General features: G+C 39.9%; 1 protein-coding gene across 1 annotated transcript; it reads left to right on the top strand.

The window, feature by feature from the left end:
• Positions 1-2370: 2370 nt before the first annotated feature.
• Positions 2371-14119, top strand: wdr12 (WD repeat domain 12). The gene is made up of 13 exons (XM_057855965.1): positions 2371-3043; positions 3232-3326; positions 4258-4352; positions 4448-4554; positions 4635-4750; positions 9964-10118; positions 10189-10234; positions 10301-10386; positions 10468-10608; positions 12366-12471; positions 12578-12710; positions 13538-13610; positions 13706-14119. The coding sequence occupies exons 1-13, from the start codon at positions 3003-3005 to the stop codon at positions 13781-13783; spliced, it is 1272 nt and encodes a 423-aa protein (XP_057711948.1). The 5' UTR covers positions 2371-3002; the 3' UTR covers positions 13784-14119.
• Positions 14120-14284: the final 165 nt, after the last annotated feature.

The following is a 14284-nucleotide window of genomic DNA, read 5'->3' as shown; positions in this document are numbered from 1 at the left end:
AGTCCGGCCCATTTTTGGAGTTTTGTGTAAAATGTTAATTACTTAAAATTTTTTCATTCTCTTTTGTGTTTTTTCATTGCAAGCTATTACTACCAAAGCATTTGTAATAGGGAATGGGACGTACTACGTCATTGTTTGGATACGCCGCCATGATGGCAGTATCCCTTCCTTCCGGTCCGGCAGACTCAACGCGGATTGTGACCATAGGCCAGTACTTCTCAAATGGTGGGGCGCGCCCCCCCAGGGGGGCGCAGAGCGATGCCAGGGGGGGCGCGAGTGACCTCGGGGAACATGCTTTTTTTTTTTTTTTTTTTTTTTTTTTGGCCGTACTAGAATAAAGTGTACTTGCACATCCACTCCGTGGGTGGCAGTGGCGCTCTCATTTTCAAAGTGCGTGCAGTATTTTTGAAGTAAGCAAGAGCACACGGAAGAGACTCATGCAGAGCTGGACTCACGCAGCGACCCACTGTCTTTCTCACGTGTCCGGCCGAGAAGTGCCGTTTTCGGCTTGGGATCGTCACGACCACCGCCCTCACCTACGGTTCTCCCTCGGCCGCCGAGAATGCGCTTTTTTCGGGCCGTTTGCCTTTGACTTTTAATATAGTGGGAAATGAGGAAAGACCACTGTTTACTGAGTCTAAAAATGATTATAGCGGAGAAGCCAAATCAGTTAAGACGCCACTTAAAGACATTAGACCTCAATCTCATTGACAAGCCGCTTGATTGTTTTTCAGCGAAAATGTGCCGAATATTGCCAATTGTCACAATCGTCCCGCTTTGTCAGTGTTATATCAGTAAACCAGTGAGCACTGTGGTGAATCAGCGAAAATAAAAACTTTCCTTCTGTCCAGAGACCTTTTCCCCCCCTTCTATTCAGTTTTGGTTTTTTTCGGTCAAAATTTTTGGCATGTTGTCCTGAAGAGTAAATGTTTCTAATCAATTTGAATTTGTTATTATTTACTGATTTTATTACATTTTATTTTTCAGTATCAAATGGTCAAAAATGTACCTTGAGTGTATTTTTACAGTTTGGATGTGACTTTTTTTTTTTTTTTTTTAAACTTCAGGCAAATTGATGCGCATTAAGTCTTTTCTGTTACAAGCAACACAATGTTAAAAAAGTTATACTTTATTATAAGTTGATCTATGTTACTTTTTTTCTTTAATAGAAAAAAAAGGACACAATGTTAGGCTGAGGCGTACTTATAATAGTAATATAGACGAATGATACTATTTACAGTGGCGGCAGAGAGTTGGGGGGGGGCGCGAAACATTTACGTCTTCCTTGGGGGGGCGTAACGGAAAATAATTGAGAAGCACTGCCATAGGCGGAGTTTGACTTTTGGAGTATGGGGCACAACATGTTGATGACTCGGAAACGCAGTGTCAGCAATAAAATTAACTTACAAGAATATTTATAATAATAAGTTGACAATGAGCGCTTTTTGTTTCCCATCATTCTTGAGGGGAATTCTAAATTAGGCAATACTTTTCGCCAAGATCGTCATCCATTGAATATTGTACGCCCGCCGATGTTGTGCCACTGTAGTTACCCCAGTCAAAAATTTTATCCCCTGGGCGGAGCCAAATGGAGGTAGATTTGTGTCTTTATTATTCAATCAAAAATTGTTGCTTCATTTAGCAAAAAAATGCTTCAATCAAAATATATATTTTCAACCACAAAAATGTCGCTTCAATCAAAAAGAAATGTTTGAGTGCAAAAATAAACTTAAACTCAAAAAAAAAAAAAAAAAAATGCATGTGAAAGCTATTTTTCTTTGATTTATTTATTTTTGATTGAAGCAACTTTTTTGATTGACCTAATGTTGATTTGTCTTTTGGCCACATTTTGCTAGGGCATTTTTGTTTTTATTATTCAATCAATAAATAAGTTGCTTAAAAAAATAGATTTTCAAAAAGAAAATCACTTCAATCAAAAAAAGAAAAATTTCAGTCAAAAAAAAGTTTTTGAATGCGAAAAAATATTTGAGATTGAAAATTTTGCATTTGAACACTTAATTTTTCATTGAAAAAGTTTTCTTTGATTGAAGCAATCCTTCTTCTGTTAGGACATGTGTGTCTAATCATTCAATCCCAAAAAAGTTGCGTCAATCAAAAAAAAAAAAAAAAAAATTCAATCAAAAAAAATTATTTAAAAATTATTTTTTTTTTTCGTTTTTTTTTGGGGGGGGGGATCATATGCAAAGCAAATGACCTTCTAAGGTGCTCAAAAATAATTTTGACCCATTATAAAAATTTTTTTTTTTTTTGTGCATTTAATTCATTTTTGTTGCAGTTTATTACTTTACAACTTTCGTATATATAGGAAAGTGAATTACATGCAATGACACTTTTTGGCCTCCAAGGGGGGCCTGGCCTCCCCTGAAAATCCGCTTATGATTGTAACGTGTGGTAGTTCTAAGATAATTCCTTCGGTGTTTCTAAATTCAAACGCATGACTGGAGAACAAACATATTTTAAACATGTTAAGAGCATTCTCATTTGTTCATGGAACCTAACTGCAAACTGATGCTATAAAGCTAGTCCTAACACACGACTGTTTAAAAACACTGCCTTAGTCATAAAAATATCAATGTGTTAGCGGGAAAATGTTTTTTTTTTTTTCTTCTTCTATTTATCCGAAACTATGACTTCTACAATCATTGACCATCTTTTAATGTGAACTTAAAAAGGCACCAAATGAGAATTTACTTGAGAATTTCTCAGGTTTTCTGATGAATATTGAATGGGATTTCTGGATTGGATTTTGCTGTGGTGGACTGTGCTTTCCCACAATCCATTTCGTGTTAAGCGTCAACGTCATGTGTTGTATCTGCATCATTCCCTCGGAGATCTGTTGGTTTTCCTTGTGCAACCACATGGCAAGACAGCGACACGCTCTGTCCGGAAAATGTGAACGAGCTCATTCCGCTTTACGTATTGATTTATAGTTGCGTTTTGATTTGTTTATTCAGGGTTTGACCTACACATAAGTGTTAATAATGTCGCAGTTGCAAGCGAGGTTTTTCACACAAAACCCAAGGTAAGACTTCATAGCATACGATTACCCAAGCTGTGACCAGACATGGATAGCTAAATTTGTTTAGCCTACAATAATGTCGTACAGCAAATAAATACATCGGTGGAAATGCCCCGATATGATTTTGCTGCTTTCTCTGTTAAAAGATACTTTATTATGTGTTTTGGCTCAAACAAGACGTTTTGTTATAGGTATGTAGTAGAAGATGTTCCATTCTCCATCCCGGCCAGTTCTGAAGTCCTTGACCTCAGCAATGTCATCAACAAGCTTCTGGGGGCCAAGAATGGTTTGATGAGTCTTTATTATATCCATTACTTTATTAGTCTTTTTTAAATTATTATTATTTTTATGTCACCATAATGTACCGTCACCGTTTCACCACTCCGACCCCCCCAAAAGTAGAGATTTTCAATTAAATTTAATAATTGTACTAAATGGATGACTGGCTGTTAGAAATGCATATTTGGTTAAGTTCCGCTTTATTTTATTTATTTATTTATTTTTTAATCCAACAACAACAACAAGCCGAAAATGTCAAATACTGTATGTAAGATTTCTGAATCCAACAACTAAGCAGACAACATAGAAAATGCAAGATTTCTGACGGGGTAAAATTTAGATTTTTATTTTTTTAAACGATGGATATTATGTTATAACAGCTCTTTTATTATCGATGACAGTGGGCAGAAAACACTCAAGTGGCTCAAAGTTCTGTTCTGAGACCCTCGATTTGGCTAAATTTCAGAATTGTCCCACATGCATGTGTGATACATCTTTGGGAAGCTTGGAATCTCCATTATTTGAGGGGGAAATATTGGAGAAACAGGGCATTTTTTGCATAGTTGCAATTGCATAGTTTATATTAAAGTCTTAACTTCTCGACGTTTTTTTTTTAAATTAAATTAACTTCTCACAGGGCTAATTATAACTTGTATATAAATACCAGTCTTTAAACTCGAGCAATTTTTTTCTGCCCTGCGGTCAGGGCATCGAAACAAAGAATCGAAATTTAAAGATTCGAACGATTCTGGGAGCATCGGAGTGTTAGAACCGGTTCCCATCGATGCTCGATGCCCAACCCTAGTTGGGAACACATGAAAATGTTCAGTATGCTTGTGAAATTAGAATAGCCATAATCAAAATAACATACTTTATTTAATCAAATACATGTTTTGCAAAGCGTATTTGAAACCCCCTGTTGGTTTTCACCATTACAGAATCTCATACCAGAGTCGACTTCGACTTCCTGGTCAGAGGTCAATTTCTCCGAACATCTCTGTTCAGTCACATGGAAACAGAGAGCATATCGACGGTATGACTAAACTTTGGTGTTTATTTCCGACTGCATATATTATTGCATTTATTTATTATTTCAGCCTCATGTTTAGTTGTGTGTTTGTGTCACAGGAAGATGTTGTGGAGATTGAATACGTAGAGCGGATCACAGCGCCACAACCTGAGGAGTGTATGATGCACGATGACTGGATTAGTTCTGTTGAGGCAGATGCTGAATGGTAATGGGAAGGATGCTTCCGAATCCTGGCTTTACATGAAAACATTGAAAGAATAATTAATTTGTCTTGTATTTTAATAGGATCCTGACAGGATGTTATGACAAGTCAGCCAATATCTGGTCCTTGGAGGGCAAGGCTATGACAAAAGTGGCCGGACACACAGACGTGGTCAAAGATGTCGCCTGGGTGAAGAGGGGTGAGGGAGTAGAATTTTCCTCTGAGAATTGTGAATTGGCAACGGCATACAATATAGTTCGAGAGCTAAACGATCAGTTGAACATATCAAATAATTACTGGATTTTGCAAAGAAAATTCTCTGCCATGACGTGTTGGAGAAAATAATTTTTCACATGGGAGAATGTTACTTCAGACTGACGTACCAAACGATGTAGAAATATGCTGGCAGTGAGGCTACGTCTACACTACGACAGAGAATTTTCTCTAGGGTATATTGCAGACTATTTTTATACCTGTCCACACTTAAATTTAAGATGCATTTAAGACCCCCCCCCCCATGCTCCTGCATTTGCGCAAACTACGCATGCGTAAAAACGAGCCGCCTCATATGTTACGTTACCGCGCGGTTTACCTCTGAGCCGGAAACTCATTACTTGCTGGCGGCCAATTTTGAAATTACTACACCTTCTAGAGCAGGGGTCAGCAAACTTTTTGGTGTGGAATGCCACTTTCAATTTTTCTTGTCAATCAGTGTGCCACACCAAGATTAATGACGTACATCTGAATGTTTATGTCCAACAGAGCTGTAATTTTACTCCAAAAAAAACAACATGGACATACATTGAAATCCTATAACTACCATTCTTCTTTATCACTTCACTAAAAAATAAATGCATACTGTACAAAATGTCAAAACTTGAAAATAAGTGCAACAGTAATAACTAGAGGTGGGAATCTTAGGGCACCTAACGATTCGATTACGATTCAGAGGCTACGATTCGATTATAAATCGATTATTGATGCCCCCCCCCCCCCATTATTAGCTGCTTTTAATGTTTTGTACATTAGTTACAAAAACTGTAAAAAAAAAAAAAGCCTCGCAGGCTTAAATAAACGACTATTTCAGTATCAAGTTAACAGTTAAAACAATAAATAATATACTCAAATCTCCATTCTGTATCAGCAGCTTTAAACTACGTTCAATTAATTTAATGTTGTGAATCAACCGTCAAAGTCGTTAAAATTGCTCCCGTTATTCCATAATTTCCCTTTTGTCTACTTTCGACATGTGAAAGTTTTAAAACTATTTTAAAGATAGATTCAAGTCAATATTTTACCGATTTAGGAGTATTTTAGATAAAAAGTTAATTAGGTTCGCTTGAAGGTTCGCTACAACAGCCTTGCAGGGAAGTCTACTGCATTAAGATGGTGGCCGTTTACTAACGCCCACATCTAGCTTTTTGTACATGTGCTGCTAACGCCACGGAGTCTATATTGCATCTAGTCCTATATAAATATGATATCTACCGTACCATTATGTGGACGTACTTTGTGGCAGCTGTCGGCAGCAGTCAGGTATGTTGTTGTTTTTTTATCTCGCGGCATGAGTTGAGCTAGAGCCGTGAGTTGAGCATTGGCATTACCCGAGGGGCCAGGTCATGACAAGCATGATTTTTAGCTACTCTCGCTCTGTTCCTCATTGCGTCCCGAAGACCACGCGGCGCGCGGCGTGTGTTTTACCTCCGCTTTACTTTACATATTTCAATAATAGGAATTTGGATGTTTGTGAATCGTTCTCGAATCTTCCACGGCCGAATTGCGAATAATCTAAGAATCGAAAATTTCGCACACTTCTAGTAATAACACCTGTACAGCAGCATCATCTTATGTAAACATCACACACACACACCCCAGCAACAGGTGTGATTTTCAGTGCTGGTCTCTCACAGTACAGAGTGGGCTGTTTTAACCTTCAAAGTCATAACAGGCGACTCTTAAATTTTGTCTTGTTCACTAGCAAATTAGACAGTGAATTCTATCCACAATTTTAGATTTTATATTACAAATATAAAAGATGCCTACCTTAATGTGATCCCTGGCCCTGTTTTCCATTATTTTTCATGTTTTGTCTCATAGTGGTATTTTGACACTTGTTGTGCGACACAACGCTCTCGAGGCATAATGCACAAACAGAGCTTTCGGAAGTAACCAGCCAACCAGTTGTTACCGGCATCCCTAAGGGGCCGCTGTCCCCTACAATATGACCGGCTTACTAGTTAAGCGTAGAAGAAGTGGGCCGTCTGGGCGAGAAAAAGAGAGGCAGCGAAGCAAGGTGTGTTGAGAGAGAGTTGCGCGGAGAGCACCGTGAAAAGTGGCTGTATCCCAAGCTGGTTTTTGTTTTATTAATTAAAGTCTCCAGCAAAATGCTATCCAGCGCGTCACTGTGTTTTTATATCGCCACCTCTCCGAAGTAAGCACCGGACGAATCGACGACAACGAGCCACGTTAATCGCGGTCCACTCCACACTACGGTGCAGAGTTGAAAGCACCGCAATTATCAAAAAGTGCAAATTGGTAACACAGTGTACTTCCGCCTGCTCTTTGATTGGTTGGCTTAGTGACACGTTGGTAGTGTGGGCTGAATTGAGCGTGCTGAGAAAAAAATCCGACTGGCGCAGGAGTCGAGAAATTGAGCAATAGCTGGAGGTGTACTCAAAATCCAATATTGCTCACATATAATGCCATAGGCAGAGGGGGTGGGAGGGGTGCTTCCGTAAAGCCCCTAAATAACGGGGCGCGCAACTAAAAGTGCCTTAATTTCAGGTAAAAAGGCGTTGTTTTGTTTTTTTTGCCATGCGCTCGTGTGTCACTAGTTAACCCTTCGCGTGCCAGTGCTGACACGCGTGACATAGGTTGCCGACCCCTGTTCTAGAGTGTCATTATTTTGTGATCATTTTCGTGAATGCAATTGTACGCATCACGCAGGAGTCAGAGTGAAGGGAGAGCACGCTTGGCTTTTACGAGCAGTCGCTGAGTTTAGATTAAAATAAATCTTTAGCAAACAACGAAAGCCTGACATCGTTACTTGGGATGTTACAGTCGATGCTCGGTTGCGCTCTCACCACTTGGAAAAGCCTCAACTACAGTCGCGATCCTGGAAGTGGCAACAGTTTGGACAGGCAGAAATGTCATGGAAAAAAACTGATCGCCTGCCTAGGGATGGGAATTGATAGGATTTTTACGATTCCGATTCCATTATCGATATTGCTTGACGATTCGATTCTTTATCGATTCTCTTATCGATTCTAATTTGGGGGGAAAAAAGAACAAACGTTTTGATTGGCATCGAGTTTGTTTAATCAGAAGTCACAACCTTACAAACTCACAACGAGATCAAAAGAGGCCCAAAGCCTCAATGTTAACTGTGGCAATAAGTGGCAATTACACAAGAATGTGTAACATTTTACTAAAACATGTATCTAATAGAAATAAAAAATATTGGTATATATTGGCAGATAGGTTGTTGTTCTGCCTTTGGCAATATGTGTTAAAGCAGGGGTCCCCAATTTTTTTTCCTGTGAGGGCCACATAACTTTTTCCTTCTCTGATGAGGGGCCGGGGTCAGTTTGTAACAGAAAAAGTGTGACGATTGCAGAAGTGCATAAATGTAGAAAATTATTGTTTTTCAGAAAGCCACAATCAAATAACCCTTTCTGGATTCTTCACGGAATGAAAGTAAATAAAATAAAAATAATATAAGAATAATAATAATTAATAATAAAAACACTATTAATTAAATAGATAATAACCAAATAACCCTCTCTGAATTCTTCAAGGAAAATGCCAGGAAATAAATAACACAATTGAGAAAAAAAAGAAAATTTCAAAATGGCCGGACCAAATGTGGAGGCGGGCCGTATTTGGGCCGCGGGCCGCAGTTTGGGGAAAACTACGAGCCTTCGTTCTTTGTTAATGTTAATATCTACAGAGGCAACGCCTGTATGTATCATCTTTTGTGTTGTTGTTGTGTTTCCACTCGCGATCGGACACTTAAATCCAGTTGTGTAGTGGTTTGAACAATGTGCTAATGCTAGCGAACGAATGCTAACCATTTGTTATTACTGTAATTAGCAGCTAATCATCGCTGATTTACGTTGATGCAAACCTGTTTGTTATTGGGGACGAAATTGATTTGTTTCATTTCTATTCTTAGTTTCACTCTTCAAGTGATGGTTGAATAAAGTCAGCAAATTATACCAACGTCTTCTGCATTGTCATTTGGGAGTTTAGCTAGCTGTATAGCCATGACTGAGCCTTAGCCTCTCTGTGAGGACAGCGCAGTCGTATTCCCTCCCGATGCAGTTATCTCCACCTTGCAATGACTGCAAGTCGCTTTGTTGTAATTTTTCCTCGTGAAGTGAAGACACACTTTCGAGCGTTTGAACCTACGTGCTGTCATTGTTATGTTTATGGCTGCAATGCTCGTGCTTATCCGTCGTAACCTTTCATTTTCACACTCTTTCCTGGTGAAGTGTAGTCAAACTTTGGAGCGAGTGGTTCTTGGCGCCATGCTAGTTTGATGCGTCTGGACAACAAGGCACGTCACGACGCAATACGCGTCTTTATGAATCGTTAAAGGGATCGTTAAGGCTTTTTCATTGTGATGTCGAGGCTTCGAAACACTCGAATTGGAATCGGATTTCGATTCCCATCCCTACGCCTGCCTCTTTGACTGAGGGTATCACGCAGGTCACTTTTCGGGGTTTAATTTTCCTCTACGCATTTTTATATACTCATATTTCATTGGCATTAAGTTGGGATGGGCAAGCCCCGCAGCTGGCTGATCGGAGACAACGCGGGAGACTAGCTCTGTAAAAGAAACTCATCTCCGCGTCATCCGCGATGGGAGGACCACAAATGGAAATTGAATTGAAGCATTATTGATACGTGGTTTCAAGGTTCCAGAAAAAATGTGTGGAAAAGAAAAGAGGAGCAGGAATGCCACGTCGTGATCGTCTGCCTCCATTGTTTACGATGCCGTCATGCCACAATACAAATGGCGATGGCATGACGTCACTTCCTAGTATCCGATTGTTGTTCGGAGACAGTGGTCCATATTAAGCAGCGGGTAATATTACCCGCCTACATTATCCGTCTAACAACTAATCCAGATAATAGGCATCCTAGTGTAGCAGACATGGCGTTTAGTCCAAATAATTACACGTTTAAGGCCATTATCCGTCCTAGTGTAGACGTAGCCTGAGGAGTAATAATCGCAAAAAGGACATAATATTCCAGTTTTTGGATCATTTTATCTAAAGATGGATAAAGTTACTTGTGTTCAATGCAAAGCAGAACTGGCTTCCACAACAGAATGTGTACAAACATGGACACAAGGTAATTTGCTTTTGTATATTTGATTCGCTGGGAGTAAACACAATATTTGTGCAGATGGCCTGACCTCTCTGCTTCTGACTGCCTCGCTGGACCAAACCGTCATATTGTGGGAGTGGAACTCTGAGAAGAACATTGTGGTGGCGAAGCACTGCTGCCGAGGACACACGGGAAGCGTTGACACGGTAGCCACGGACCCCACTGGTTCAAAGGTATGTCCAGGTTGCAAGAATAATGGGGAAAGGGCAGAACAATGTTTTAGTACCTGCTGCTGTGTTTCAGTTCTGCAGTGGCTCCTGGGACAAAATGTTGAAGATATGGTCAGCAGGTATGTCGAGAAAGTCCCGTAGCGCAGGAAGGAATTTGATGCTGCAGTATTTGCTTGCTTTTCTAGTTCCCTCTGATGAAGCAGATGAGGTCGAAGAGCCTGCCGACAGGCCAAGGAAGAAACAGAAGACTCAGCAGCTGGGCCTTACTAGGGTTTGTACAGATTTCTCAGAAATTGGTTGTTTGTCGACCAAAGCTGACGTGGCCTGTATCCATTCCTTGGTTCCTGCACAGACACCTATAATGACGTTATCTGGGCACAACGAGGCTTTATCCTCAGTGCTGTGGTCTGACAGCGAGGAGGTTTGCAGTGCATCCTGGGATCACACGATCCGTTTGTGGGATGTGGAGACAGGAGAGACGAAGACAACCCTGGTAAATGGATATGAAGAATATTGGTTGTATCTTAAAGAGCATATGACACGAGAAAAAAAGTCTTAATGGCATTATTATGTGAATTAGAATCATATTTTGAGACGATTCGACTATATACAACAATTTAGAAAAGCACAGATGACGAGAAATTAGTCTTTTAATCTGCCGGTTAGCCACGCCTACCATTATAGGGCTTTAGCATCCCCAACAGGTGGATGACGTCAGCGGTAGACTGGGCTCATCGGTTTTACCTTTCAGCCCATTGAGGGGGAATTATTCAGAACGAGGAAAACGCGACGAAGAGAGCCACAAAATGTAATTGTTTCAGTCTCTTTACTCCAATATTTTTACAGGATATTCTTTTTATCCAAGTATTTTTCCCCAATAGCTATATAAATGGCTTGAGAAGGACCAGTCAGCCCGTCGAGGGGGAACTATTCACAACGAGGAAAACGCGACGAAGAGAGCGGCAAAATGTCATTGTTTCTGTCTCTTTACTTCAATATTTTTACAGGATATTCTTTTTATCCAAGTATTTTCCCCATTGCTATATAAATGGCTTGAGAAGGACCAGTCAGCCCGTCGAGGGGGAACTATTCACAACGAGGAAAACGCGACGAAGAGAGCGGCAAAATGTCATTGTTTCTGTCTCTTTACTTCAATATTTTTACAGGATATTCTTTTTATCCAAGTATTTTCCCCAATTGCTAAATAAATGGCATGGTCATGACAAATAACAGTCTTGTGCTGAATGGAATATGAAATAATAAAAATGCATTTATTCAGGACGACATGGCAAAATTACTCCATAATGGTCAAAAATGTCGACTTCACCTTTACTGTCGCACCTCCCGAACGATATTTTATGACACCTAAATCGGACATATGTCATTTCCCTTCCCCGGCTTCGGAGAATGTAAACAAACCAGAAGCCGTGACAGCTAGCCGACATGCTAACCCGAACCGAGTGATGTTTCAAAGTCTTCAAAGTGGAAAATCACGCATAACTATCCTGGATTATTTGACATGACGACCCGGTTGTCGATTGTCTTAGTGGATCGGCAAACCGCCCGGCGGAGAGCAATTTACAGTTCGTTCCCCGGAGGAGGGTGGCTGGATTTGTTGTGCAGCTAACGTGCTGCTGCTAATGACCATTAGGAGAGCTTTTTACATGCCTATCAATGATCAAACGTAAGTAGTCCTTCATTTAAAGGAAGTTTGTAGTGTTTACTTTGTAATCGCTGTATTCGTATTTGACATAATACAAAACAAGATGTTTACTCACTTCCTCATAAGTCCAATGGTCCCACAGTAAATATCCACGGTGAATGGGAACCTTTTGAAACTCCAAAAAGGCGCATACGCCTCTCATACAGAATGATTTTTCTGCAGCCGTTTGGCTGGCGTGATGCGAAAAATAAACGTATTAATCCGCAAAATCAGCTGAATCCTTCGTCCTCATACACAACAGTACACTGTAGCGTGAAGAGGATGTCTTCTACCGTACACGTCACAGCGCCCTCCTCCTCAATGCAAGACCGAAGCCGGAAGTCACTCATTTTCATGGCGCGGGATTAAAAAAACTAAATAAAAATAGCGATCGCTTCCACACACATCCAAGCGGCCCATATCATTCAGGGGCATAAAATACCGCGTGTATTATGAAATAAACATGCTTTTTCGTGTCACAGGCACTTTAAGGATCCAAGACAGCATTAACAACTTTAGATACACTGATTGTCTCATTCTTTCAATAGACTGGGACCAAAGTATTTAACAGTATTTCCTACTCGCCTTTGTGTCGTCGCCTGGCTTCTGGAAGCACTGACCGACACATCAGGCTGTGGGACCCTCGTACCAAGGGTAATGTTCTTCATTTTTAAATGAAAGAAATTGGGTACATCTACATCCATGTTCTATGTAAGTTCTCCATTCCCTCATTGACACTCCAACTCTTTGCCTCTTTCAGATGGTTCACTGGTGTTACTGTCCCTGACCTCCCACACTGGCTGGGTCACCACTGTCAAGTGGGCCCCGTCACATGAGCACCAGCTGGTTTCCGGATCGCTCGACAACCTGGTCAAACTGTGGGACACCAGAAGGTCTGGAATATAGTAGAACTGCTTATTTGCATTATGTGCATACATTTATTAATTACATATACAGTTCAGTTATACAATGTGTAGATAAACCATACCACAGACTTGTGCGACCTTTGGCCAGTTGCTTTCTAAGGGGCCTGACCGTCAGTCACTTGTTTTGGATTTTAAGAATAAGTCAGACCAAGCTGTATAAATACAGTACGGTCAGTTGGTGAATGGAATAACAGTGATTGATCATTGCCAACTGCCTGTCAAAATATCTACTCCCACTCTTCTCCACTTCTTTTTAAGATTCATTAGAAAAATCAGTAGGGCTCAATGCTGATTCCAATATCTGGAATATGAAATTTCAAGCGGAATACATCAATAATTTACATCACTTAGTTCTTAGTTAATGTTTTTAAAAAAAAAAAAAAAAAAAAGCAGAAATGAATTTTTAAGAACAAAAACACACGAAATGTGGCATTACTTGATGAATTATTCTTTGGGTTTAGAGCTTAAGCGGCATGAAAATTATAAATGAAGGAATGGATACATGATATGAGCAACATAGTGAGTGAAATTTCTAGCTAAACATTATTTATTCACAATGCCCTTTGCTGTTAGTAATGCACTGAATAATCCTATTATCTTATTTTCAACAGATAAAAGGTAAATCTGTCAAATATAATGTAACGTAGAACGTCATCATCCCAACCAAATTCGGTTAGCGCTAAAATGCATAGAGCTTGGTAGTAACCACTAATTATGCACTGTGAGTGTTAGATTGTATTCTTTACATAAGGGATTGAATTCAAGAGTGGATTAATTTTTTTGTATTGTTTCAGCTGCAAAGCTCCATTGTATGACCTAGCAGCCCATAAAGACAAAGTATTCTGTGTGGACTGGACAGAAAGCGGGGTAAGATCCTCAATGATATGTGTCTTTAGAAAATGTTTGCAGATTAAATGCAGTCTTTTTTAATATTTGTGTCCTTCCTGTGTTTCTTTGTTCAGCTAATGTTGAGTGGAGGAGCTGATAACAAACTGTACACCTTCAGATACTCGGCATGTCCGACAGATGCGGGAGCATAGTCTCAAAAGAGACCCACTTCCTTCTGAATCTTCTGTGCAAAAGCCCTTTGTGACTCGTGACCATTTTATTTTTACGTTTTTCAAACGAATTATGTAATTTCTCCTAACAATCATAAACGGATTTAGTCGCCAAAATATTGCCTCCGTCATTTGTTTGCTATTGTGTTTGTGTAGTGGTAGGTGGGTTGTAATAGTTTTATTTCCTTTATAGATGCTACGGCAACAGTAAATATATGGCGAAAAACACAGACAAGACTGAAAAAGCAGTTTCTGCTCTTGCACTCCTCAACTGCTGTATTTTAAGCCAAAACAACTGTTGTGTTTGATAGAACAATGTCTATATGCTGCCATAGCAGATTCATAGCGCATTAAGCCCCCGAACTATTTTTAATTTGTCTGTTTTACCCTGGAAACTCCTGTTTACAGACGTCGCGCAACCGCTTTTGTTTCAACCCAGCCATAAAACGAAGGTAATTATATTATTCAAAAATGTCTGTCATT

Source organism: Corythoichthys intestinalis, chromosome 2 (assembly GCF_030265065.1).
Source record: "Corythoichthys intestinalis isolate RoL2023-P3 chromosome 2, ASM3026506v1, whole genome shotgun sequence".
In the NCBI taxonomy this organism is placed as follows: Eukaryota; Metazoa; Chordata; class Actinopteri; order Syngnathiformes; family Syngnathidae; genus Corythoichthys; species Corythoichthys intestinalis.
Note: the sequence above shows the minus strand (reverse complement) of the source record. Positions and strands in the feature narration are given on the sequence as shown.

What these genes read in the sequence shown, in the direction of transcription:
- wdr12 (XM_057855965.1), top strand. Translation starts at nt 3,003, where the DNA reads ATGTCGCAGTTGCAAGCGAGGTTTTTCACACAAAACCCAAG. An exon ending in GCTTCTGGGGGCCAAGAATG is followed by an intron (nt 3,327 to 4,257) that starts GTTTGATGAGTC and finishes TCACCATTACAG; the next exon opens with AATCTCATACCAGAGTCGAC. An exon ending in GTTGAAGATATGGTCAGCAG is followed by an intron (nt 10,235 to 10,300) that starts GTATGTCGAGAA and finishes TTGCTTTTCTAG; the next exon opens with TTCCCTCTGATGAAGCAGAT.